Source organism: Bos grunniens, chromosome 3 (genome assembly GCF_055505025.1).
Source record: "Bos grunniens cultivar Pamir isolate PY7600 chromosome 3, Bosgru_T2T1.0, whole genome shotgun sequence".
In the NCBI taxonomy this organism is placed as follows: domain Eukaryota; kingdom Metazoa; phylum Chordata; class Mammalia; order Artiodactyla; family Bovidae; genus Bos; species Bos grunniens.
The window spans coordinates 100,021,690-100,046,100 of record NC_141167.1 but is presented as its reverse complement, the minus strand read 5'-3'; the positions used below and the strand labels follow the sequence as shown (position 1 = coordinate 100,046,100).

General features: G+C 47.9%; 1 protein-coding gene across 4 annotated transcripts; it reads left to right on the top strand.

Moving 5' to 3' along the window:
• The first annotated feature begins 776 nt into the window (after positions 1 to 776).
• ANKRD35 (ankyrin repeat domain 35) lies at positions 777 to 22,454 on the top strand. Of its 4 annotated transcripts, XR_015160892.1 has the most exons (15): positions 777 to 1,266; positions 6,714 to 6,844; positions 7,898 to 7,986; positions 8,359 to 8,423; positions 9,254 to 9,311; positions 9,504 to 9,574; positions 9,876 to 9,982; positions 10,611 to 10,795; positions 11,426 to 11,463; positions 11,619 to 13,634; positions 15,489 to 15,578; positions 15,813 to 15,878; positions 16,975 to 17,072; positions 17,507 to 17,536; positions 17,624 to 17,823. XR_015160892.1 is itself a non-coding variant. In XM_086392244.1 (14 exons), the coding sequence occupies exons 1-13, from the start codon at positions 1,228 to 1,230 to the stop codon at positions 17,032 to 17,034; spliced, it is 3,015 nt and encodes a 1,004-aa protein (XP_086248370.1). In that variant the 5' UTR covers positions 777 to 1,227; the 3' UTR covers positions 17,035 to 17,072; positions 22,169 to 22,454. The 4 variants fall into 4 exon arrangements, 3 of the variants coding, with proteins under 3 accessions (XP_086248370.1, XP_086248369.1, XP_086248371.1); XM_086392244.1 differs by lacking the exons at positions 17,507 to 17,536; positions 17,624 to 17,823 and adding an exon at positions 22,169 to 22,454; XM_086392243.1 differs by lacking the exon at positions 17,507 to 17,536.
• Positions 22,455 to 24,411: the final 1,957 nt, after the last annotated feature.

Below are 24,411 nucleotides of genomic sequence, written 5' to 3'. Positions count from 1 at the left end.
GACAACAGTCACACACAAGAAGTGTGTCACATACAAGAGGCATACTTTTTTAGGTGGGGTTGGCAGGACTTTAAAAGTTTACAGAAAAAATTTTTTTATGTCTTGAGGGGCCACCAAGTGTGAAGGACCACCAAGTGTGAGAGGAGATATTCCAGGGAGGATTAATCACCAGTTGGAAAGGGAACTGTAGATTAGAACAGCCTCCACATTAGGCTATTTGTGAAAGTAGTGAGAGATGAGACTTGAGAATGTAGGGTGTGGCTCCTAATAAACCTTGTAAATCACATTGAGAACTCAACTTTATTCTGTAGGCTTTCCTATGCACTTGAGTGTGCTCTCTTTGGATGAAGGAGAAGAGACAGGTAGATTGGCTGCAACTGACCAAGCACGAACTGCTGAGAATCTGAATTTAAAGGGCAGTGGAAACAGTGAAGACAGTTTTGTGAGTATTTTTGTGGAAAGAGATGCTAAAAAAAAAAAAAACCAAAACACCCTTCCTCTCCCTATGCCTTTTTCTAATTTAGAGATGTGTTAGGATATTAGGCCTGAAGCTCCCGTCTTCAGGTTGGGGTGGGTCATCCTGCTCAGTCCTTGGCTCGGTACCACAATCTCCTGCCGTTTCCAAAACGCTCTCTTCAAACCCTTTTTTGTGCCTGGGTTTTGGGCCGCGGAATGGAGGGAGGAAGCAAAGGTAACTAAGTTGGCAAAGGTCTCTGGATAGAATCAAATCGTCATGAGCGGTTAAATGCTACAGTTGCTAAGATCCGAGCAGACGCGGAGAACCTTGTGTTGGTGCTCGGAGGGGCGGGCCCGAGGCAGGGCTTGAGGGCGGGACCGCCGCGTGGAACTGCGGGGAGGGGCGGAGCCAGGGGAGGAGTTTTAGCTGGAGCCGGTGGCTTCCCTTTTGGGATTGAGCAAGTCAGAGCCGGGAGCGGGTTCGGCTTGGGAGAGCGAGGTTTGAGACCAAGCCCACTTCTCGGGCGGAGACTGCAGGACTTCGACCTCCGCAAAGGCCGAGCAGGGCTGGGCGAGGGGCGGAGTTTTAAGCCCAGCCCTCGGGTTCTAGTCTCTGATTGAACGCGATAGGTCTTGGGGCGGGTCTGGGGCGGAATCCCGTTCTGCATTTGACAGCTCTCTAACACAGCTGCAGCCGAGTCCTGTGGGTTCAGGAACCTGTGGCCCGGCTCTCCGCGCGTCCCCGTTCCCCCCGTGGCTCCGGCCCCGGCCATGAAGCGCATCTTCTCCTGCTCGAGCTCACAGGTGGCGGTATGTGCTAAAATGTCTGGGAGGCTGGGCATGGGGCTGGGGTCCAAGCCCTGTGGTGACAGAGTCCTGAGTCCCGACTCCACGCATCATGGCATTTTATCTCTATCCGTCTTTCTAGCTCTTCCACTTCCATAGTGCAGCCCTCCAGCCCTGCCTTCCTCAAGACCCCGTCCCTTAGCCTCTGACTTGCCTTCCTAACCTCTGCCCTCCCCAAGGTTCTTTCCCTTGACCCTTTCTTGCCCTCCTAGAATCTACACCCCAACTTCTGATATGTTCCCTGCAGCCCCTGGTTCTCTCGTAAAGGCGCTGTTTTCTACTTCTACCCTGTTTCCCAGTACTGAACTGCCATCAGGCGTCTGTCCTTTCCCCAGCCTGGGCTCAGCCCCAAGATCCTTTCCATCTCCCAAGTACCGCCCCACACTCCATTTCCCACCCTTGCTCTATCCTCACGACCCTGCTCTCCTCTATGGTCCTATCCTTGCTCTCAGTCCAACAAGTACTTGCAGCCCTCTGCCTTCCCTACCCCTTCTTCATAGTGTTCTCTGTCCTTGTCCCCATCTTACCCCATAACCATTTCCACTCCCATTCTCTCATCGCCACCACTGGCTCAGACAACAACACTCCAAACCTCTTTCCAGTTGGGACTCCCATAGCAGCAGCCTTCTCCTGTTCTCCCCCTTCAACCTCTGCCCGTCTCTGTCCAGTGGTGGTTCAGCTCCCCGATCTCTTTCTACCTGCTCTCTGTGGGTTAATCTTGCAGTCCAGTCTGGCCACACTGACAGGCACTGCCAGAGGAGGCACAGTTGCCTGGCTGCTCCCCAAGGAATGGGTAAATTGTCCGAAGATTCCACTCTGGCCAGTTCACTGCAGTGCCTGGTCATCAGACAGGTTCTTGGGTCAGTCAAGGCCTTTTGCCTGCTTCTTCCCAGAATCTTCCTTCATTCTAAACCCTCATCCAGTTGTTTAGGGCTCGTAATATGCTTCCTTTGACTTAGCTGGGGAACGGTGATGGTAAGAGAAGAAGAGGATAAAGTGGATTCACACTGAGAGTTCCTAGAAGTCAATCCCCTCCCTTGACTCCCAGAACAGAGGTTCTCCCAGAACAGGACACAGGGAGAAAGTCAACAGAAGAGAGTGGCTAAGGGAGGATATAGATGCTTCTTTTCTGAAGATCTCTTACAGACAGACCTCCTATCGGGGATGAAATTTTCTGTGGACACTGAGATGGTGGCTCATTTAGAAGTAATGTGGCCAACTACCTGTAGTAACATTGCTTAGCCTAACTTGACTTACTGTTATCATTCATTGAGCAAACATGAGAAATGCTCATCTTCTGCATGAGCAGGTCACAGAAATCTGAAAGCAAGCTATGAGGCAAGAGTAGGTACTCTGTTGAGGCCTGTTCTCATCCCGCTTACGTTTGCTTCCCCTTTAGTTTCCATGCATTAATCAACCAATCAAAAGGCATTATTGAATGACTATTAAAGGTACCAGAAACTGAGGCAACCCAGAGTGTCTTAACTCATGATGATTTTCTTATTCACATGGACTCTTCTTTAGTTACTGAAAGTCCTCCACATTGCTCTTCCCTTTCAGGTTTGTGGAGTCTGCCTCTCCTTAGGAATGGGGAAACTGTTTCATTCTTCCTGATGCTCCATTTGCTGGTCCATGCCTCCTTTTCAGGAAGCTGGACTGAACAATGGAGTGAATATTGAAACTGGAAAGCATCCCTCTGTCCTTCTTCATCCCAGCTCTACAGAGGTTTGGCCATGAAGAATTTCTACCCATTCTAAACTCTTAGTACAACAAGATTATAGGTAGCAAATTAGATGGATTTAGAACTACTTAGCTGGAAAAACAAAAACAAAAACAAAAACTGTTTCCTCAGTCAGGGTAGGGATCTAATAAGATTGAAAATAGACTAGTTTAAGCTGTAAATTGTTTCCTCATGAAACTTCCCCACACTTCTCATGATAAATTCCTCCACTCCCTGGGTGGCTAACCACTCCGAACCAGTTTGTCAGAGAAGTAGTGTCACAGCCTTCCTGACCACTCCCAAAGCCTAGCTTCCTAGTCATGGCAGAAGATTGCCCCTTTCCATCCTCTCTCCAACCCCTGGGTTCAGTGTACCCTCAGACTGAGATGAGAACTGAAGGATCAGTGCTCATTTAAAAATTAATCTAAGTCATCCAGAATACATATAGGAAGTTCAAGAAACAAACAAAAACGTAACTCCTATGAGCTCATTTTGTTTTAGTCCCAAGGAGTGTCTTCCATGTTAGCTTACTCTGCTTATGTAGGAAGTAAACCAGAAAATAGCTTTAAACAGTAGGCACTGAATCAGGTTAGAGAAGTGTCAATTGCATTTTATTATTTTTTTAAAAAGGGTTTATTTACTTATTTGGCTGCATCGAGTCTTTGTTGCAGCATATGGCATCTTTGATCTTTGTTGAGGTATGCAGGTTCTTTAGTTGTGGCATGTGAACTCTTCGTTGTCATGTGGGATCTAGTTCCCTGACCAGCGATCAAACCTGGGCCCCCTGCATTGGGAGCACAGAGTCTCAGCCACCGGACCACCATGGAAGTCCCTCAATTGCGTTTTAAAGATTGAGGGTCAACTCCTGGTTTCTACAGGGCAGCAAAACCATTTCCATTCATCCATCCTACACAGCGGTAGCCATTCTCTCTACTGTTGGCATGTTTCATCTTCATAGGACGCTCATGGGCACACAGCCAGAGATAAGAAGAGGCCGCAATTACTTCTACAAAGGCACCCCTAGTCTTGGCTACAGAAATACAAAGCTTATCCTTGTTTTCAAGTCTACTAATTAATTTGGTGATTGCTCCCTTGAGGCTGTGATGGTTATTCAGTGCCTCTTTCCCAAGGTGAAAAATAGACTAGATCTTGGAATTCAGATTCAGAGGCATCCTTCCATGTTTTTGTTTTTGTTGGCCACACCATGCAGCCATATGGGATCTTGCTTCCCCAACCAGGGATTGAACCCATGCCCCCTACATTGGAAATGCTGTCTTAACCACTGGACAGCCAGGGAGTTTCCCCTCTGTTCTTCTTCACCCTAGCTCTGCAGAGGTTTGGCCATGAAGAATTTCTACCTATTTTAAATTCTTCTTGGTATAACAAGATTATAGAAAGTAAATGGGATAGATTTTAAAACTATCTAGCTGGAAAGAGAATTATCTACATTACTAAGATATACCATTACCATCTATACAGCTTGACTATTGGCCAGAAGGAGCAAGAGCCCTTCCTCCCACTCCCCTGGATGGAGAATTCTGAGCCCAGGAACATCCAAAATGTGCCCAGCAAGTTTGAGAAGGATAGCGATTAGGACTAATGTTTATTGTGTACCTCCTATGTGACAGACAGAGCTAGGTGCCTTATATAGTGTTATTTTATTAGGAAACTGTGGTTCAGAGAAGTTGTTACATGCCTTAGTTCACAAGGATAGAAAGTGTTAGAATCATAATTTTAAACAGAGAACTTCAGATTGAGGTCAGTTAATGGTGGTGTCCTGTGGTGGAGGTGTAGTTCTAGCTCTCTGCCTTTTCTGAGGGTGACATAGCCCCCAGGGAACATTGGATAATGTGTTATTACATCTCAGTCTGTTGAGCAGTCATTTTGCTTATTTTGTCCTTTGAGAATTAACCTGCTTGGAGACTCTTCCTCTTGCCAGGATTAGTGTCTGAACGTGGGTGGCTTTACCCTGGAGGCGGTCTTAGACTGTTTATTTGAAAATAAATAAACCTTCCATAGCTCTGTATTAATATGACCTGGTGGTGAGAACTAAGATAGGGCATCCAGTGGCCTGGGTTCTAATCTCAATTTTACCACTATTCTGTGGTGTGCCCCTGGACAGTTATCTAACCTCAGAGCACTTCAGTTTCTTTTCTGTCAACTAGATAAAATAATATCAGCCCTAACTACTTTCCAGGAACGTTGAGAGGCTAATTGAAATAGCACTTAAAAGGGCTACGAGGAATTACCTCAGGAGTGTTACCTCAGGATCCACTTACCTTAGATAATTTTATGGTGTAGGCATTTAAAATCTTTCCTGTTCTTGATTAATAATTTGCCCTGGCTATGTAAACAGTATTTGAAAATGAGCTGGCTTCCAGAGACTCTATTTTTCCCCACCACCTCCTATAGCTTCTTTCTTGTTTCGATCACACCTTGTAAAATGCAATGTACCACCACCAATCCCCCACCACTGCCTGTTTTTTTTTTTTATAAGGATGCCGTATACTTGTAAGGCTTTTTACAGTTTACAAACAGATTTTATATACATTAGCTCATTTCATACAACATGTGAAGTAGTAATTAGTATCCTCATTTTATAGACGAGGAAACAGGTTAGAGGTGTTCAATGGCTTACTCTAGGTCACATAGTTGAGGAAGTGGTCAAACCAGGCCCTGAACTTAGGCCTGCTGACAAATATTCACCTAGGGCTCTTTTCACCATTCCACAGATTTCTGTATCCTTTCCTCCTTTCCTTTCTCTGGACCAAACAAGGCTTTTCTAGGCTTTTGGCTCTGGGTGCTTTTACACAGCTCTTTCATGCCCTGTAATACTTCAATTATTGTAATTACCCCACCACCTGAAAGAGTCAAGCTGGCATAGTAGAACAATGTATGCCCAGGTGTGGCTCTTGTCTGGAACAGCTGCTCTCCGCCAGGAAAATGAGGAGGGATGGCAGGGTGGAGGAGGGCAACTGTCTCTTCTGCCTCCTCCATAGCTGAAGACCTATCTTGGCCTTTTGGTTGGTGTTGCCAGGGAAGGGGAAGAGGGACTAGCCAAAGGGCCTGGGTATGAGAAGGGAAAAATGGAAACTTTGTGCTTCTCCTCCAAGTTTTGCACCCCAAAGCCAATGGGTAGAGATGGTATGGCTAGGTACTTAGGCTCCTAACTGTGACCCAAAGCTAGGTGCCCTGATTTCTCAAATATCTGAGAACAAAAAACAGAGCAGCACAGGGGGTTGAGAGGCAAGGTGAACCCAAGTCTGGAATGGTCAGTTTGGTTCAGTTTGCTCCAGCAAGCCCTAACGACCAAAAGGGAAGGAGTCAAGGCTAGGACTGCTCGGAGGCTGTGCATCTAAAAATAATCAAAATGCTGATTAAAAAAAAAAAAAAAGACATTTGAAATACTAGCATTCAGGACTCAAACAATGATTTTTAATTCAGTACTCCAAGCCCCTTTTGGTCCAGAGCCGGCAGTAATTGGCAGTAGTCCTCAGTGGCATGTGAGTTGGTGAATATTGAACTGGCCCAACTATGAAGCATTCAATGACCTAGGGAGAGTGACTTGTGGAACACTGAAAGGACCTCAGGGATGTCCCTTTTCCCTTGCTTGGCCTCCTAACCATCTTTTTTTTCTTCCTCGGCTCTACCCCAACCTCTTAGATTCTCACAATGTGTTGTTCTGGTCCAGGTGGAGAGATGGAACCGCCGTGATCAGAAGCTGCTGGAGGCAGTGCAGCGGGGGGACGTGGGACGCGTGGCTGCCCTGGCCTCCAGGAAATCTGCCCGACCCACTAAGCTAGACTCAAACGGCCAGTCCCCGTAAGTAAGTCCTCTTGATCCCCACCTTGGTATGTGTGTCATGTTCAGTTGCTAAGTCGTGTCTGACCCTTCTGACCCCATTGATTGTAGCCCTCCAGGCTCCTCTGTCCATGGGATTTCCCAGGGAAGAATACTGGAGTGGGTTGCCATTTCTTTCTCCCCCTTGGTATGTGGTTCTCTTTAAAAACCTCAAACCTGAATATGATGTAAGACTAGGAAACATCTATAACTTCAGAGCCCTTTTTTGTCTTAATTAGCAAGTATATAAATAAATCTTCACTACTTCTCAAGTGCTGCACAAAGTGGGAGTAGAGATTGTCCTTGGGGTCCTTACACCGCAAGACCCACATCAGCAAAACTGACCGAGAAAGGAATAAAGCCATGAAATAAATGGAAAACTGAAACATACACTAAGTAGGGTATTTCTTCATTGCACAAGTTGGAGGGTATGTATGCTTGAGACACTAGGAGTACAGTGGTGGCCATGAGCATCATGTGGCTGGAAGAGGTGATTAGTACAAGAGGGATATTATTCCTTATCTCTGCCCAAGTCAGCCTGCAAATGTCCAGCCCTCTGCTCTGGCCCACTCTTTCTGTGACATTTCCAGTCTGCTAAGGGTATTGGGCTCAGAGTGACAGATAATTATGTGTTCCCTGGACACCTTGAGATACTCAGATTGCTTAAGACCCATAGCTCTTCTTTCTACCTTTGCTTATGGCCTCCTCTGACGTTATAACAGTAGGCCATTTACATAGTCTTCTCTTTCTCAGAAAGTCAGGCTAACAGAGCTTTCCTTTCTGCCTTTGGAATTGGCTTTGGGTTGATGGAGCATAGCAGGCAGGGCTTAGAAGATTCTCCCAGGTGGGGAAGATCCCCTGGAGAAACGAATGGCAACCCACTCCAGTATTCGTGCCTGGAGTATCCCATGGACAGAGAAGCTGACGTGGGGTACATGGGGTCACAAAGAATTGGACATGACTAACTGAGTAAAACTATTCCTCATCTTTATGAGGTCCCTTTATCTTTCTGCCTCCCGGCCTTGACTCTGGCAGGTTTCATCTGGCTGCCTCCAAAGGGCTGACAGAATGTCTGACTATACTACTTGCCAATGGGGCTGACATCAACAGCAAGAATGAGGACGGTGAGTTAGATTGAGCACTGGGCCATGCTGCTTGCTTTTCCCTTTATAGCAGCAGTGAGGGGTTGGGGTAGGGCAGTCCTGGGCCCTGCTGGGCATTCAGCTGTAGTCCCCCCTGCTTCTCTCCTTGTAAGTCCCAGCCAGCCTGCTTTCAGGGGTTCCCCTCCTTGCAAGCTGGGCCTACCTCACTCTCACTCCCACCTCCACTGTGGGTACCAGGCACTTGGGGAACAGGAATTTCTGGCCCCATGTGGCTGAGAGTTTCTCTCTCTAATCTCCCTCTGATTATCTGTGCGTCTCTTGCCTTCTCTCCCTGTGAGTCATCAGCATCCATGGGGCCACCTACTCCCTTTCTCTGCTTCTTTCTGTTTCTAGGAAGCACTGCCCTGCACTTGGCCACCATTTCTTGCCAGCCACAATGTGTCAAGGTCCTGCTGCAGGTAAGAGAGACCCCTGATACTACTCTTTTGAAAGGAAGAAGTGGACCCAGAGACTCCTGACTTTGTCTTGTACTCACCAGCAACATTTGGTCAAATGTACCCCTCACATCCCCAGTAAGAGAGCTGGTCATCTCTCATTCATTAATTCGTCGGTATTTATTTAATATCTGCTATGTGCAGGCACCCAGCTTAATGTTGCCCTCCAGGGCACATCAAAAAGCAGCATTGCCAGGCACTGACACCCAGTCAGTCAGTATGCGTGTATCGAGTTTCACCGTTGGCAGAGCCACTGTGGAGACTGACTGCTGTGATGATGGGCGGGTGGAAGGATGGCAGAGGTGTTCATATTAAACCCAAAGTCTGCTGTCTGTTCTTGAGGAGTTTGTAGTCTTGGAGTACAAAGAGAAATATACATGTGAAATGACATGTGGAAAGTTCAGAGATAAGCATCTCAAATTTCAAAAGGCCCAGTTCAACCAGGCCATTGTGCCAATGGATATTCTGCTTTGTTCTTCCTAGCTCTTTCCAAGATTCTCATTTATGATCCTAAAGTACCAGACATGGACTCAGGCGTTATTGTCCTTAATGTGTTTATTTACCTATAATCTGATTTTTCTTAGGCCCTAGGTTTATCAACCAGGGCTGAAGTTCAAGGCTGCCTATAGTCTGCAAGGAATAAATTGGACTTGCCTAGTAGTTGGCCAAAGCCATGATCCCTCTGCCCCTCCCTATAGTATGATGAAAGCTGGTCATACAACAGATACAACAGGGTGGGAGATGACAGTGTTAACACCATGCTCCATGCTGCTTCCCTTTGTGACTGTTTGCAGCATGGTGCCAATGAAGACGCTGTAGATGCAGAAAATCGTAGTCCATTGCACTGGGCAGGTGTGTGCCAGGGGACTAGTGGGAAATGGGGCTGCTGGGACCAGAAGGTGAGGAGGGAGGGGAGAATAACGTTTGTGGGGGAAGGGCAGGCCAGAGTTAACTGCTGAAAGGGTTGGAGAGGGTCCTGCATCATGGTCTGAGAGGTGCCCTTCTGGCTTCTGCTTAACCCAATCATCCTGTAACCCTCCACAGCCTCCTCTGGCTGTGCCTCAAGTGTGCTCCTCTTGTGTGATCATGAAGCCTTCCTGGACGTCCTGGATAATGTGAGTGTTGGCAGGGCCCTATATGGTGAGGCTGCTACTTTCTTTGAAGTTAATTAGCCAAGTTCCATGACCAGGGGTTGTGAGGCACCACCTCTTCTTCCTTCTCCCTCGCCCCTCCTCCTTTTCCACAGAGAGGTTAAGGCTTATCTTCTGGAGAGTTTCCAACCCTCTGAGAAGGAGTATTTAGCCCCAGGATTGGCGCTTTTGCCTGGAGAGGTGTGGGAACAGGGGAGTTGGTAGGACGTCCTGAAGCCCTGGTTCCCCTGTCTGCTCATGAACCCCATTCCCACAATCTGTGCAGGATGGACGTACACCCCTGATGATTGCCTCGCTGGGTGGTCACGCAGCTATCTGCTCACAGCTGCTGCAGAGAGGTGCCCGGGTCAATGTCACCGACAAGAATGACAAGTGAGCCCTCTATCATCCCATCCCATATCCCGACCCTGACAATCTAAAAAGGAGCCACTGGGCAAAGAGTGTGTGTGTGTGTGTGTGTGTGTGAGATGGGGAGATTGGTCTCTGTTTTCTTGGGAACCTCCTTCCTTCCCAGTGGTGGTTCAGAAGAGCCCTGCTTGGGCTTCACTGTTTTCCTCTTGGTGAGTTAAGAATGTTTTCCTTATACTTTCTTATTCTACTGCTGCCAGTGCCATCCTTCTGGCATAGATGACTCTGGAAGTAGAATTAATACTCCTGGAACCACTATTTTAATTGACTGGCTTTCAACCTATGTTCTAAGACATAGAATCTGTTTACCCAGTAAAGAACTTATATAGAACCTCAACATATAAAGCAGATGAAAATGGAGCCCCTCAAATGGGCTCCCCGCTTTCTGATGTCACAGTTCCTGGAATGACATCTGAACAGGTCTGGTCTGGCCTAATGCTTTGTCACTGACTGGTGACAGTCTGTGGTTCTCCTGACCACACTGAGTGAGAGCTGACCTTGCAAGTGGATTTTTATTTTTTGTTTTTTTTTGAAACCAGGACTCCAGGATGTCATGAGAAAAGCCTATGCTCAGATTTGTCTCACCCCACAGATCGGCTCTGATCCTGGCCTGTGAAAAAGGCAGTGCTGAGGTGGCTGAACTGCTCCTGAGCCATGGAGCAGATGCGGGGGCAGTGGACAGCACGGGGCATGATGCTCTGCATTATGCCCTACGCACACAAGACAGGCCGCTGTGGAGGCTGCTGCGGCAGGCCCTGAACCGGCAGGGCCGAGGGGGTAAAGCCAATCCGCTTTTGTGACTCCAAGATGCTCCTTGATAGCCTTAGAATCCAAGAAGCTTCTTAGAATCCCATTTGTTTCCATGGAAACAATCCATGTGATAAATAACTGTCACTTTAGTGGAGAATTTACTTATTTATTGCTTCTGCTATGAGATGACTCCCACTTCCCAAAAGCAAGGTCACAAAATTCTTTAATGCAACCTTGTCTCTCCCTGAAGGCAACTCTGGCTAGCACTGTTGCTAGCATTTATGAGTTGTAATTGTACATCTGTTTGTGTGATTTGATGGTCAATCTGTCTCTTGCCCCTACTATACTGTAACCCCCTCAGATAACCTCCTCTGTTTTGCTCACCATTGGCTCCTGGTTTCTACCTATAACAGTGCTTATTGGCACAGTGTCCAATACATAAATGAGTGAAACAAATAAATGAGCCAACATATCTCTGGGACAGGGAACCAACACTGATGGCTACTTAGGGATCCATCAAATAGAGGTGGCTTCTGGCACCAGAAAGACACGCGTGGTTAAGGATGAACACTGAGGGGCCACTCCTTTCAGAGAAAGTCTGAAGCTAGATTGTGGGCCCTGTCTCCTCTCTCATTTCCCCCATGTCTTTTCATGTAGGTCAGGGGCCAGTTCAACACCTGAATCCTGCATCCCAGGTAAGACCCTAAGCACCTCCTCCTTTTGCTTCTGACCCACCCCAGTCTTTCCCGCTGGGATGTCTCCCAGGCAGGGATCATTGGGGCATCGAGACAGTCTAAGAGAAGAAAGGCTAGCTGCCTGGGTTGATGTCACTGTTCCTTTTTCTACATAGACCTCTCCCTCTGAGCCTCAGGTGGGTGCTCCACCTAAGAGCCCATGGAGAGCAGAGCCTGAGGAGGAGCAGGAGGAAGAAGAGGACGAGGATCCATGTTCAGAGGAGTGGAAGTGGAAGTATGAAGAGGAGAAGAGAAAAGTTTCTCAGTTGGAGCAGGAGCTGCTGCGAAAGACGGAAGAATGCAAGGCTCAAGCTACAGCTTACCTGGGCCTGGAGAATCAGATTCAAGAACAGGTGCGGGAGCTGGGGCTCCTCCTGTCCCAAGAGCCCAGAGCTCCAGAGAACCAGGGCTCTAGTCTCCGGCATGGAGGAGATGGCATGGAACAGGGTTGTGCCCTCAACCTGCTGGCTAAGCACATACAAGAGCTGAAGAAGCATCAGCAGGCCACAGCTGCAGCGGTAGCCAACCCAGTATTAGCTTCCAAGAAGGCTGAGGATTCAGTCCCAGGGGAGATCCAGTATGAAACCCAGGGAAGGTCCCAACCAGAAGAACAGGAGCCACCCCAGAGCCCAAAGTCTGAAACTGTAGGGAAAACCACGGGACAGCAACTGACCAACAGTGATGGGCAGGCCCTTCGCCTTGATCAGACTGACCAGCTGTTTGCTGGCCGGAAGGAGAGGCCCCAGGCTCCAGGGTCTGAACCCACAAGCACAGTGGCTGAGCCAGTGGGCACAGCAGCCATGAATCAGCTCCTGCTACAGCTGAGGGAGGAGCTGGCTGCGGTGTGGCGAGAAAAGGATGCAGCCCGGGGGGCTTTATCAAGATCCGTCTTGGAGGGAGCTCTGGGGACACCCCGGGCTGAGGCTGCAGCAGCTGCCTGGGAGAAGATGGAGGCCAGGTTGGAGCAGGTGCTGGTGAGACTGGATCGAGCAAAAGCAGGATTGCAGATGAAACCCAAGGCCCCTGCCCAGGAGCCCAGAGAGGAAGCACCCAAGGCACTCCCAGGGACCATCACCCAAGAGGATGAAGAAAAGGAGAAAAGGGTCCCCGGGGCCCGGGGAGAGCCTCTAGGGGCTCCTGGAGGGGACCAGATGCCAGGAGGAGGCCAGGCCAGGGGACAGCTGGAGAAGGAAGTGTCCGCCCTGAGACTGAGCAACAGTAACTTGCTGGAGGAGCTGGGGGAGCTGGGCCGGGAGCGGCAGCGGTTGCAGGGGGAGCTGCAGTCCCTGAGCCAGCGGCTACAGCAGGAGTTTGTGCCCAGGCCGGAGGCGCAGGACCAGCTACAGCAGTTGCGGAGGAGTGTGGGGCTGCTGACAGATGAACTGGCCCTGGAGAAGCAGGCCACCGAGAAGCTGCGGAAGCGCCTGGCCTCCCAGAACAGAGGCCTCCAGGGGCTGTGGGACTGCCTGCCCCCAGACCTGGTAGGCCAGGGGAGTGCACGGAGCGCAGCCGCCGAGCCCCTCGAAGACCTGCAGGCCTGCATCAGTGCCTTGGTGGCCAGGCACCGCGAGGCCCAGCAGGGGCTGGCTCGGCTGGAAGAGGAAAACCAGCAGCTGCGGGGCTCCCCTTCCCGCCGCGGGGAGCCAGGCGTCTCCTCAGAGGCCTCGGCCTCCCCGCAGGTGGCGGCTCTGGAGCAAGACCTGGGGAAGCTGGAGGAAGAGCTGCGGGCCGTTCAGGCCACGATGAGCGGGAAGAGCCAGGAGGTCTGGAAGCTAAAGCAGCTGCTCTACCAAGCTACTGAGGAAGTGGAGGAGCTGAGGGCTCGGGAGGCGGCCAGCCTGCGGCAGCACGAGAAAACTCGGGGCTCCCTGGTGGCCCAGGCCCAGGCTTGGGGCCAGGAGCTAAAGGCTTTGCTGGAAAAGTATAACACGGCCTGCCGGGAGATGGGTCGGCTGCGGGAGGCGGCGGCAGAGGAGCGGCGCCGGAGCGGGGACCTGGCCGCGCGCGCCGCGGAGCATGAGCGCCAGGCCAGCGAGATGCGCGGACGCTCCGAACAGTTCGAGAAGACGGCGGAACTGCTCAAAGAGAAGGTGGAGCATCTCATCGGGGCTTGCCAGGACAAGGAGGCTAAGGTGAGCAGGCAGGCCAGCCAGCCGAAGGGAATATCAGGGACGGTTTCTGCGTGCTTAGGGTCTGTGGCCCTGAAACTGGGGCTTCCCCGGTGGCTCAGCGGTAGTGAATCCGCCTGCAATTCAGGAGCCGCAGGAGACACGGGTTCGATCCCTGGGTCAGGAAGGTCACCTTGAGGTAGGCATGGCAACCCACTCCAGTAGTCTTGCCTAGAGAATTCCATGGACAGAGGAGCCTGGCGAGCTACAGTCCACGGGTCGCACAGTCGGACACGACTGAAGCGACTTGGCAGGCACGCACAACTTGAAACTATCTTTGGCCAGTTAGATGAATAGCCCAAGCAGAACCAGTCAGTTGCAGGGACCACACAATGTTCTCCTGGGTCTGAGGGGGTTTGGGGTTGAAAATTGGAAGTAAGGTATAAATTCAAGAGAGAAGGGAGCTTAGGTATTAAAACTTGGGACTCAGGGTTCTGAAGCTCCCCTCTCACCTCAATCAGAGTAGGTTCTACAAAAGAGTTTCATTGGCAAAGAGGGTGCCATGCAGAGGAAAAAATTTGAAAACCATTGTGTTAGATACTCGAGTTTCCTAGTGATTGCTCCAAAAGTGAATATAAGTATATATTTCTAAAAGACATGTTTTTATGAATTCTAAAAAAAACAATTTACAAATGAATTTAGTAATTCTAGAACTGCTTGTGCAATGAGTGAGTTCAGACTTATTAAAATTTGTGTACATGATCAAATTTAGAAGGATTAAAAACTATAGGGAGTTACATTTGACAGAATATAAAGTACATAAATGTAGAAGGAACGTTATATAGAATAGGAATCAGTGTGGGCTGGGGCTAATTAAAGAAGGAATTTTATGTTGGTGTTGAAGATGATTAGACAAATGAGCAAAAGAAAATAGTGTAGTGGGCTCTTAATTGAGATTGTCTGCATTTGAATTTCAATTTCAAAACTAACTGATGGAGGGGCTTCCCTGGCGGGCCAGTGGTTAAGAACTGGAGCTTCCACTGCAAGGGGCACAGGTTCAACCCCTAGCCTAGGAACTAGGATCCTGCATGCCATGAGTGGCCAAACAGAAAACAAACAAAAAACCCAAACTGATTGACCTTGGGTGAGTTATCTAAGCCTCAGTTTTCTCATATATAAAATGAAAATAATAACAGTTGTTATGAGGATTACATTAAATAAGATATTACATTTAAAATACTCAGAAAAAATTTTGGCAAATGGCTGCTGCTGCTGCTGCTAAGTTGCTTCAGTCGTGTCTGACTCTGTGCGACCCCATAGACGGCAGCCCACTAGGCTCCTCTGTCCCTGGGATTCTCCAGGCAGGAATACTGGAGTGGGTTGCCATGGCAAATGGCTAAACCCAGTAAAAGTTAGCTACTCCTGCCATTCCTGCCACCATTCCTATTACAGCTGGTTATCATTAACTGCATTTGTGTCTCAACCTCACGAACCACAAAAACTCATCTCCATTTCCTTCAGTGGTCAGCAGCCAGAAGTCAGTCAGGATTCAGTAAGGAGCTAAGAGTGTGGACTGTGAATTCAGACAAATCTTGATTCAAAATCAAATCTTGATTTCATCACTTATCAGCTGTGTGATTTTAACAAATTACTTAACTCCGGCTCCTTATCTACAAAACGTGAATGATAATACTTCCCTCAGAGAAGTATTGTTTTTCTTAGAAGAGTTGTTTTGAGGATTAAATGAGACAATGTGTGTAAAAGCACATGGCAGATATTAAATACCCAATAAATGGCAACTGACCTTGACTTTGAGTGGTCCTGGGGTGGGAAATGACTGGGGCCTCATTGATTCCCTTCATTTCCTTTTGGCCTCAGATCAAGGAATTGTTGAAGAAGCTGGAGCAGCTTTCAGAGGAGGTTCTAGCTGTTCGGGGAGATAATGCTCGCCTTGCTCTACAGCTGCAGGTATGTTTGGTCCTCGGGAGATGGGCACTGCTAGAGAAGAGCGTGCAGAATGGCAGTGATGTGTCTGTGGGAGAGATTCTGGGGATCCAGAGGCCCGGCCAGGCAGTGGTCTAGGCTGAGGCGCTCAGGGGCCAAGGGAGCCCACCTGCCACAGCTGATCCCTTCCCTTTGTTGTTCTTCATGCTTGGGGGAGGAGGGTGAGTCACATGACCTCCCACTGATGCTCACTCCTAGGATTCCCAGAAGAACCATGAAGAGATCATCTCTACCTATAGGAAGCATCTGCTGAATGCTGCTCAGGTGAGCCTGGGGGGAGGTAGAGGCAGAGAGCTGGGCAGGGGGCATTGCATTTGGCGCCTCTTCTCTTAACTGCAAAGACGTCATCTCTCAGAAAGCTGGACTTTAAATGTTCCAGTACCAGGTTTCTCGACCTCATGAGGCAGATCAAGAGTATGAGGCAGATCAAGAGTATGAATGTGAAGGGAAGAGGTGTTTGCCCCTCCTTTCCAATTCTCTGACTGACTGAAAGGCTTTTTCCTGTCCCTATGCCCTTTCTTCGGAGAAGAAAGAAAGGCTTTTTCCTGTCCCTATGCCCTTTCTCTCGCCTGGAAAAGCCCATGGACAGAGGAGCCTGGTGGGCTGCAGCCCATGGGGTCTCGAAGAGTCGGACACGACTGAGCAACTTCCCTTTCACTTTTCACTTTCATGCATTGGAGAAGGAAATGGCAACCCACTCCAGTGTTCTTGCCTGGAGAATCTCATGGACAGGGGAGCCTGATGGGGCTGCGGTCTATGGGGTCACACAGAGTCAGACACGACTGAAGTGACTTAGCAGCAGCATGCCCTTTCTTGGGGAGTTTCCCAGGTGGCGCTAGTGGTAAAGAACCTGCCTGCCAATGCAGGAGATGTAAGAGATGAGGGCTTGACCCCTGGGTTGGGAAGATCCCCTGGAGGAGGACATGGCAACCCACTCCAGTATTCTTGCCTGGAGAATTCCATGGACAGACGAGCCTGGTGGGCTACAGTCCACGGGGTCACAAGAGTCAGATACGACTGAAGCAACTTAGTACACAGAACATGCCCTTTCAGTTTCCTCCCAAGCCAGCTTATCCCTCACCAAGGAAGAAGAGGTGGGTGGCTTGCTCCTTTATGAGGAACAATAATAACTACAAAGAATTGAACATTTATTTTTGTACCTGGTGCTTTGCTCCGTATTCACAATTGTAACCCTCACAGCAGTCCTGAAAAGTCAATGTCATTATCTTCCTTGTGAAGATTAGGAAACAGCTATGGAGAAGTACTACTAAGTGAGGGCACATAGTAAGTTGCATTCTACTGCAGACTCTCCCTCTCATGTTCTGTTCATCTCCTTTTGTTTCTTTCCTGCCACCTACAGGGCTATATGGAACAGGATGTGTATAATATCCTCCTGCGAATCCTCAGCATACAGGAGTGAGGCAACCTGTGTCCTGAAGAATATGGGATCTCTCTGTTGTGAGTTATGGGCTCAGGGTGATGAGGGAAGGAGCTTGGGAGAAAGGGGACTTAAGGATGGGAATTGGAGTCTCCTTTTGCCCCAGGTGATAGCTGACACTAGGGAGGTAGAGTGGGACATATCTTGTGGGGGCATAGACTGTTTGAGGTGAGGTCACTTGAGAAGACATGATATGGAGAATGCCTGGGTGCAGTCAGGAGTCAGCGAGCAGATAGACTGAAGGGGCCTGACTTATGGGATAAGAGATGGGAAAGAGGAGCTGAGTGACTTTCCTAGGGTCTGGGGTGGAGAGAAGCCAGTGAAAGATGAGTGGTGGTGGGCCAGCGATGCACGGTTGTTTCCTAGAGTGGGATTCTGCAGATTCCGGAATCTCCTTCACTCCCCACCACTCATTCAAAGTGTAGTCATCCTCTCTCTTTCTCCCGACCCCCAGGCAGCTGGCTATCTTCTCCAGTCCGGATAGGTGAGGATCATTAGCCTCTTGGCATGGGTGGGAAGAGACTGAGGGTATAGAAATGTGTGCATTTCATCCTTGAATTTCCTTTTTCAGGGAACAGAGCATCCTGGTTGGCAGAGGCTCCATCAGGCTGTGGTGGGTGGTGGGTTTGCCACTGGAGGTGGTGTGGGTGGAGCTTCACCTGACATTATGGACCCCAGACCTGAGAACCCGAACCCTGGAATCAGCATGGTTGACATCAGAGGAGGTGTGGGTGGAAGCCAGCTCTATGGAGAATAAAGCGGGAGGCAGGATGGTGTTGGGTGTCATTGTTTCTTCTAAAAGGGGCATGGGGAAGGAATCTTTTCATTCTTTTTTGATCACAAATGGCCCTGTTAAATAGCTGCTTTCAAACTTTGATTATGATCCAAAGTAAGAAATACATTTTACATCCTGTGTGTACATACCTGAAATAATATTTACCCTTATTCAGTTCAGTTCAGTCACTCAGTCGTGTCCGACTCTTCTTGACCCCATGAATCGCAGCATGCCTGGCCTCCCTGTCCATCACCAACTCCCGGAGTTCACTCAGACTCACGTCCATTGAGTCAGTGATGCCATCCAGCCATCTCATCCTCTGTTGTCCCCTTCTCCTCCTGCCCCCAATCCCTCCCAGCATCAGAGTCTTTTCCAATGAGTCAACTCTTCGCACGAGGTAGCCAAAGTTCTGGAGTTTCAGCTTCAGCATCATTCCCTCCAAAGAAATCCCTGGGCTGATCTCCTTCAGAATGGACTGGTTGGATCTCCTTGCAGTCCAAGGGACTCTCAAGAGTCTTCTCCAACACCACAGTTCAAAAGCATCAATTCTTCAGCGCTCAGCCTTCTTCACAGTCCAACTCTCACATCCATACATGACCACTGGAAAAACCATAGCCTTGACTAGACGGACCTTTGTTGGCAAAGTAATATCTCTGCTTTTCAATACGCTATCTAGGTTGGTCATAACTTTCCTTCCAAGGAGTAAGCGTCTTTTAATTTCATGGCTGCAGTCACCATCTGCAGTGATTTTGGAGCCCAGAAAAATAAAGTCTGACACTGTTTCCACTGTTTCCCCATCTATTTCCCATGAAGTGATGGGACCGGATGCCATGATCTTCTTTTTCTGAATGTTGAGCTTTAAGCCAACTTTTTCACTCTCCTCTTTCACTTTCATCAAGAGGCTTTTTAGTTCCTCTTCACTTTCTGCCATAAGGGTGGTGTCATCTGCATATCTAAGGTTATTGATATTTCTCCCGGCAACCTTGATTCCAGTTTGTGTTTCTTCCAGTCCAGCGTTTCTCATGATGCACTCTGCATAGAAGTTAAATAAGCAGGGTGACAATATACAGCCTTGACGTACTCCTTTTCCTTTTTGGAACCAGTCTGTTGTCCCATGTCCAGTTCTAACTGTTGCTTCCTGACCTGCATATAGGTTTCTCAAGAGGCAGGTCAGGTGGTCTGGTATTCCCATCTCTTTCAGAATTTTCCACACTTTATTGTGATCCACACAGTCAAAGGCTTTGGCATAGTCAATAAAGCAGAAATAGATGTTTTTCTGGAACTCTCTTGCTTTTTCCATGATCCAGCGGATGTTGGCAATTTGATCTCTGGTTCCTCTACCTTTTCTAAAACCAGCTTGAACATCAGGAAGTTTGCAGTTCATGTTATTGCTGAAGCCTGGCTTGGAGAATTTTGAGCATTACTTTACTAGCGTGTGAGATGAGTGCAATTGTGTGGTAGTTTGAGCATTCTTTGGTATTGCCTTTCTTTGGGACTGGAATGAAAACTGACCTTTTCCAGTCCTGTGGCCACTGCTGAGTTTTCCAAATTTGTTGGCATATTGAGTGCAGCACTTTCACAGCATCATCTTTCAGGATTTGAAATAGCTCAACTGGAATTCCATCACCTCCACTAGTTTTGTTCGTAGTGATACTTTCTAAGGCCCACTTGACTTCACATTTCAGGATGTCTGGCTCTAGGTGAGTGATCACACCATCGTGATTATCTTGGTCGTGAAGATCTTTTTTGTACAGTTTTTCTGTGTATTCTTGCCACCTCTTAATATCTTCTGCTTCTGTTAGGTCCATACCATTTCTGTCCTTTATTGAGCCCATCTTTGCATGAAATGTTCCCTTGGTATCTCTAATTTTCTTGAAGAGATCTCTAGTCTTTCCCATTCTGTTGTTTTCCTCTATTTCTTTGCACTGATCACTGAGGAAGGCTTTCTTATCTCTTCTTGCTATTCTTTGGACCTCTGCATTCAAATGCTTCTATCTTTCCTTTTCTCCTTTGCTTTTTGTTTCTCTTCTTTTCACAGCTATTTGTAAGGCCTCCCCAGACAGCCATTTTGCTTTTTTGCATTTCTTTTCCATGGGGATGGTCTTGATCCCTGTCTCCTGTACAATGTCACGAACCTCATTCCATTTACCCTTATTATTTCTTTCCTTTTTTTTTTTTTTACCCTTATTATTTCTATTCTATTCTATATTCCATCAAAACATATTGGTTACATCCACTAATGAGTCAAGACCCAGTTTGAAAAACAGCATTCTCACAGTTGGAAAAACAGCCCTCTGTAAAAATGGGTATTGACACTCCTCCTTTCTCTAACATCTGTTTCTTACTGACTGAACAGCTCTAATCTTTCTACTTTGGGACTCCTCAGTCCACTATCTTTTTTAAGAAGAAGAGATTGAGAGACCTAGATTTTCTTCAGTATGTACAGTCTAAACTATTTGATCATATGTTAGACTAGGTATCTAGATTTGAGGTGCCTGGTCTCATGAAGTCACTGTTTTTTGTCCCAGGTGCAAAGAGGGTTGAAAAGTCTGATTCCTGGAAACGGGATGAAGGGATACTCAGCTTTGGCTTCTTCCCTCCAGTTCTGTCCTCAGACTGATGAAAATGTATCTCTGGGTCACTTCCCCTGGGTCTCCGCCCCTTCCCACCCCTCCACCAGTCAGACCGCTAGGTGAGAGGGAGGCGGTCAGTTACTCAAATATCTGAACTGCGGTTCGGTGGCCCCCACATTGATCCCTCCCAATTCCTTCTCTCAGCCCGCCCCCTGCTGGGTTACACTGGGTCAGGCGGCAGCGGTTTGGCAGTAAAAACTGACTGGGCTGAGAGAAGGGTGGGGAGGGGCTGTCGTGGAAGACCGGGGGCCATGCAGGGCTGCAGAGCCTGTCTCCAGGGTTTGGCCAGGAGAAGGGGAGCTATGTAGATTAGGTCCTAGAGAAGATGAGGTCAGTTTCAGGGTTTATGCGGATGGACACAGGACTGCTTTAAGGTTGGGAGAATGAAGAGGGGAGGAACTGATGGGGAAAAAAAGGGTGCAGCTGCCAAAAGAGCATCAGAAGGTCAAAGTCATTTCTATTAAGGGGAACAGAACTTCTCTTTTCCTTCCTGCCCTTCCAGTTACCACAGAATAGAAAAGGAATATTACATTCCTTGTTGTATATGCAGTGTGGGTGGGAAGAATGAAGAGACTGCTGAGAGAAGCGTCCAGGGACGGGGAAATCATTTTGCTAAGTTCGAGTCAGGAAACAGTTCTGGTAATGGAAGTCACGCCTTTGGCTTCCTCTGGGGTTCCTGGAAGTTGATCCCAGGATGGCTGAACTGTGGGAATGGTCAATGATGTTAAAACACAGAAGTAGAAACTTCTCCAGCCATGGGTCTTCCTAAGCAGTCTCCCTTTATACAACCCCATAAACTGTTACCCCAACAACTCAAGCCCTGAAATTTTCCTTGATTTCATAAATAAATCTTTTTTTCTCAAAGTAACCCTAGTCTTAATGTTCCTGTCTTTCCTCCTGGACTGTCTCTTTAGTAGAACTTCAGTAGGGACTTAACTGACTATTCCTGCTTCACTTCTCTCTCCTTCTCCAGATGGGGTGTATGCATGAGAGGAGGTGAAACTTGGTGCGCCCTGATGGGGTTTGAACCCCTGACCATGTTTTTGAATGCCCTCGATCTGAAACTTGGTTCTGATGTGCAGTTCACCTCCTTTGTCTGGTCACATAACTTTATTACACTGATGTGAAGAGGGTCTATTAAGTGCCAGGCACTGGGGATAGAGAGAACTTGCAGGTAGGATCAGACTCAGGAGCCCTGGTTCCTAGTTCTTTGTTATCCTATAGGGATGCTAGAACTTAAAACTGCAATGAACTTTTTTTTCTCCCCTTGTGAATTTGTTTTTCTTGAGATATAGGGGATGGGTTGGGGAATATCTCCCTGAGTTATGTCCATCAGGGAAATGTCCATTCTAATCTCCTTGGGATAGCTTTTGGAACTTTTTCTTGGAGCTGCTGCTCTTGCTACTGTTACAGAGTCCAAGTTCACTCTGCTTGCCACATGACAGGCCAAGGACTCTGAGAGACAAGATGTTGAGGCAAGGAATTTTATTTGGAAAGCTGGTTGATCCAGAAGATGGCAACATCTCAAAATAACCATCTTGTTCTGGGTGTGGATACCAGGTTCTTTTATGGATCAGAGATGCGGGGGCAGTGGTAGGTGAGGAAACAAAGTAAAAAAAAAAAAAGGCCATTAATTTTGCAAATATCTCCTAGAATGGCAAGCCTCAGGCAAGGGGATGTGTTAATTTCTTTCTTCTGCAATTTACAGGTGGACAAGGTTATGAACAAAGGCACTTTCACTTAACAGTGAGGCAGAGGGGCAGAATTCTCTGAAGTAGGACTTTATGTATGATTATAATAACAAAAACAACGGAAAGCAAGTCAAGGAAACAGTTCCAACATGGAGTCAGAATTGACTTCTCCCTGCAACACTACCAGCAACCTCTTCAAGTGCTGAGCAGCTCCTCCTTGGAAGAGCGTTTCCTCTTTTTCTTGGGGATTCAAATTAACTATTATAGGAGATCCCTCCTTTATTAAATTACTAGCAATCAAGGTAAGGTTGAGTTTTTTCCTTTATATTTTTACAGCTTTATTGAGGTATAACTGACATACAATAAGCTGCATGTAAAGTGTACAGTTTGATCAATTTTGACATATTTATATACCCATAAGGGGCTTCCCTGGTAGCTCAGCCAGTAATGAATTCGCCTGCAACGCTGGAGACCCCAGTTTGACTCCTGGGTCAGGAGGATGCCCTGGAGAAGGGATAGGCTACCCACTCCAGTATTCTTGGGCTTCCCTGGTGGCTCAGACAGTAAAGAATCTACCTGCAATTTGGGAGACCTGGGTTTGATCCCTGGGTTGGGAAGATCCCCTGGAGGGCATGGCAACCCACTCCAGCATTCTTGCCTAGAGAATCCCCATAGACAGAGGAGCCTGGTGGGCTATACTCCATGGGGTCATAAAGGGTCAGACACAACTGAGCGACTAAGCACAGCACATACACCCATAAAACCATCACACCAAGATGATGAACATACCCATCACTTCCAAAGACTTTCCCCATCTCTCTCTCTTTTTTAAATCTTTCCTATTCTCCTTCCCCTGAAACCACTGAAAATTCTAGATGGTATAAACTAGTCCATAGTAACTTTTGATTTGTTGCTGTTGTTCAGTTATTCAGTCCTGTCCAACTCTTTGCGACCCCATGGACTACAGCAGGCCAGGTTTCTATGTCCTGCACCATCTCCTGGTGCTTGCTCAAACTCATGTCTATTGAGTCGGTGATGCCATCCAACCATCTCATCCTCTGTTGTCCTCTTCTCCTTTGGTATAGAGGACTTAACAAAAAAATGAGCTCAGGGCCTGATGAAGACTCAAGTGTTGGAGGGAGCAGCTGGGATTTAGAACCAAATATTTGAGCTTGAGTTTCCACTACTGCTGGCAGCAGAGCAGCAAGGAAAGAACCTGAATGTCAGGAGAGGGTAGACATCCTCCCTAGGGACAAAACCCACATAGTAGTTGGGCATGGTCCAGCTCAGCAGGTACCTGGGGGTGTTGGTAGGCTGGCACCTTCAATCTTACAGTTTTGGGGTCTCATGGGAAGGGTTATATTGAAAGTAAGCAAAATGAGAGGATTATTCATATTATTTACTAAAGTACTCTTTCTGTATGCCAATTATTGGTTTAACCATCTGGCTGCTGCTAGACTGGAAACTTCTACAAGGATTTTATGTCCTCATCACCTAACAATCTTTGAACAGTAATCAAATATTTATTGAACAAATGACATTATCACTTAGGTCCCAACCAACTAAGTACAAAATGCTGTGTATTTTTCCAATACCTAGTTTGGGTAAACTGCTCTCAAGTTGGTATTTTCAAGGGAACTGTCTGCGAGTGATTAGCTTAGTTGAAAAGGTCTATGGCTTTGGAGGAAGGAGAGTAGGCAGTTCAGACAGTGGCAGAAAAAGTGCCTTTTCTCGGTGAGAAAAGCTCCCCTCCATTCACCTTCAACTACATTAAAGCTCTTAAGTCTCTGGTGACAGTCTGTGTATTTGAGGTAGGGAGTAGGGGGCCACAGGTGGAGCAGGTAGGCTTTAGGTACACTTCGGATTTTAGCAGCTCATGTTTTCTTTCCCGTAGGGAGAGACTCACTGTAAGTAGCTACCTCTTTTAGCGATCGGATTTCTGGTCCACACCGTCCTTATTTGCAGCATACTTCCACTCAAAACGCATATAAGGGTTTGCTTGTAGGGAGTCAGAACAGTAGTGAGAATGGTGAAATCCAAGAACGTCTCTCCCATCCACTCCCTGCTGCTGCTGCTGCTGCTAAGTCGCTTCAGTCGTGTCCGACTCTGTGCGACCCCGTAGACGGCAGCCCACCAGGCTCCCCCGTCCCTGGGATTCTCCAGGTAAGAATACTGGAGTGGGTTGCCATTTCCTCCTCCAATGCATGAAAGTGGAAAGTGAAAGTGAAGTCGCTCAGTCGTGTCCGACTCTTATCGACCC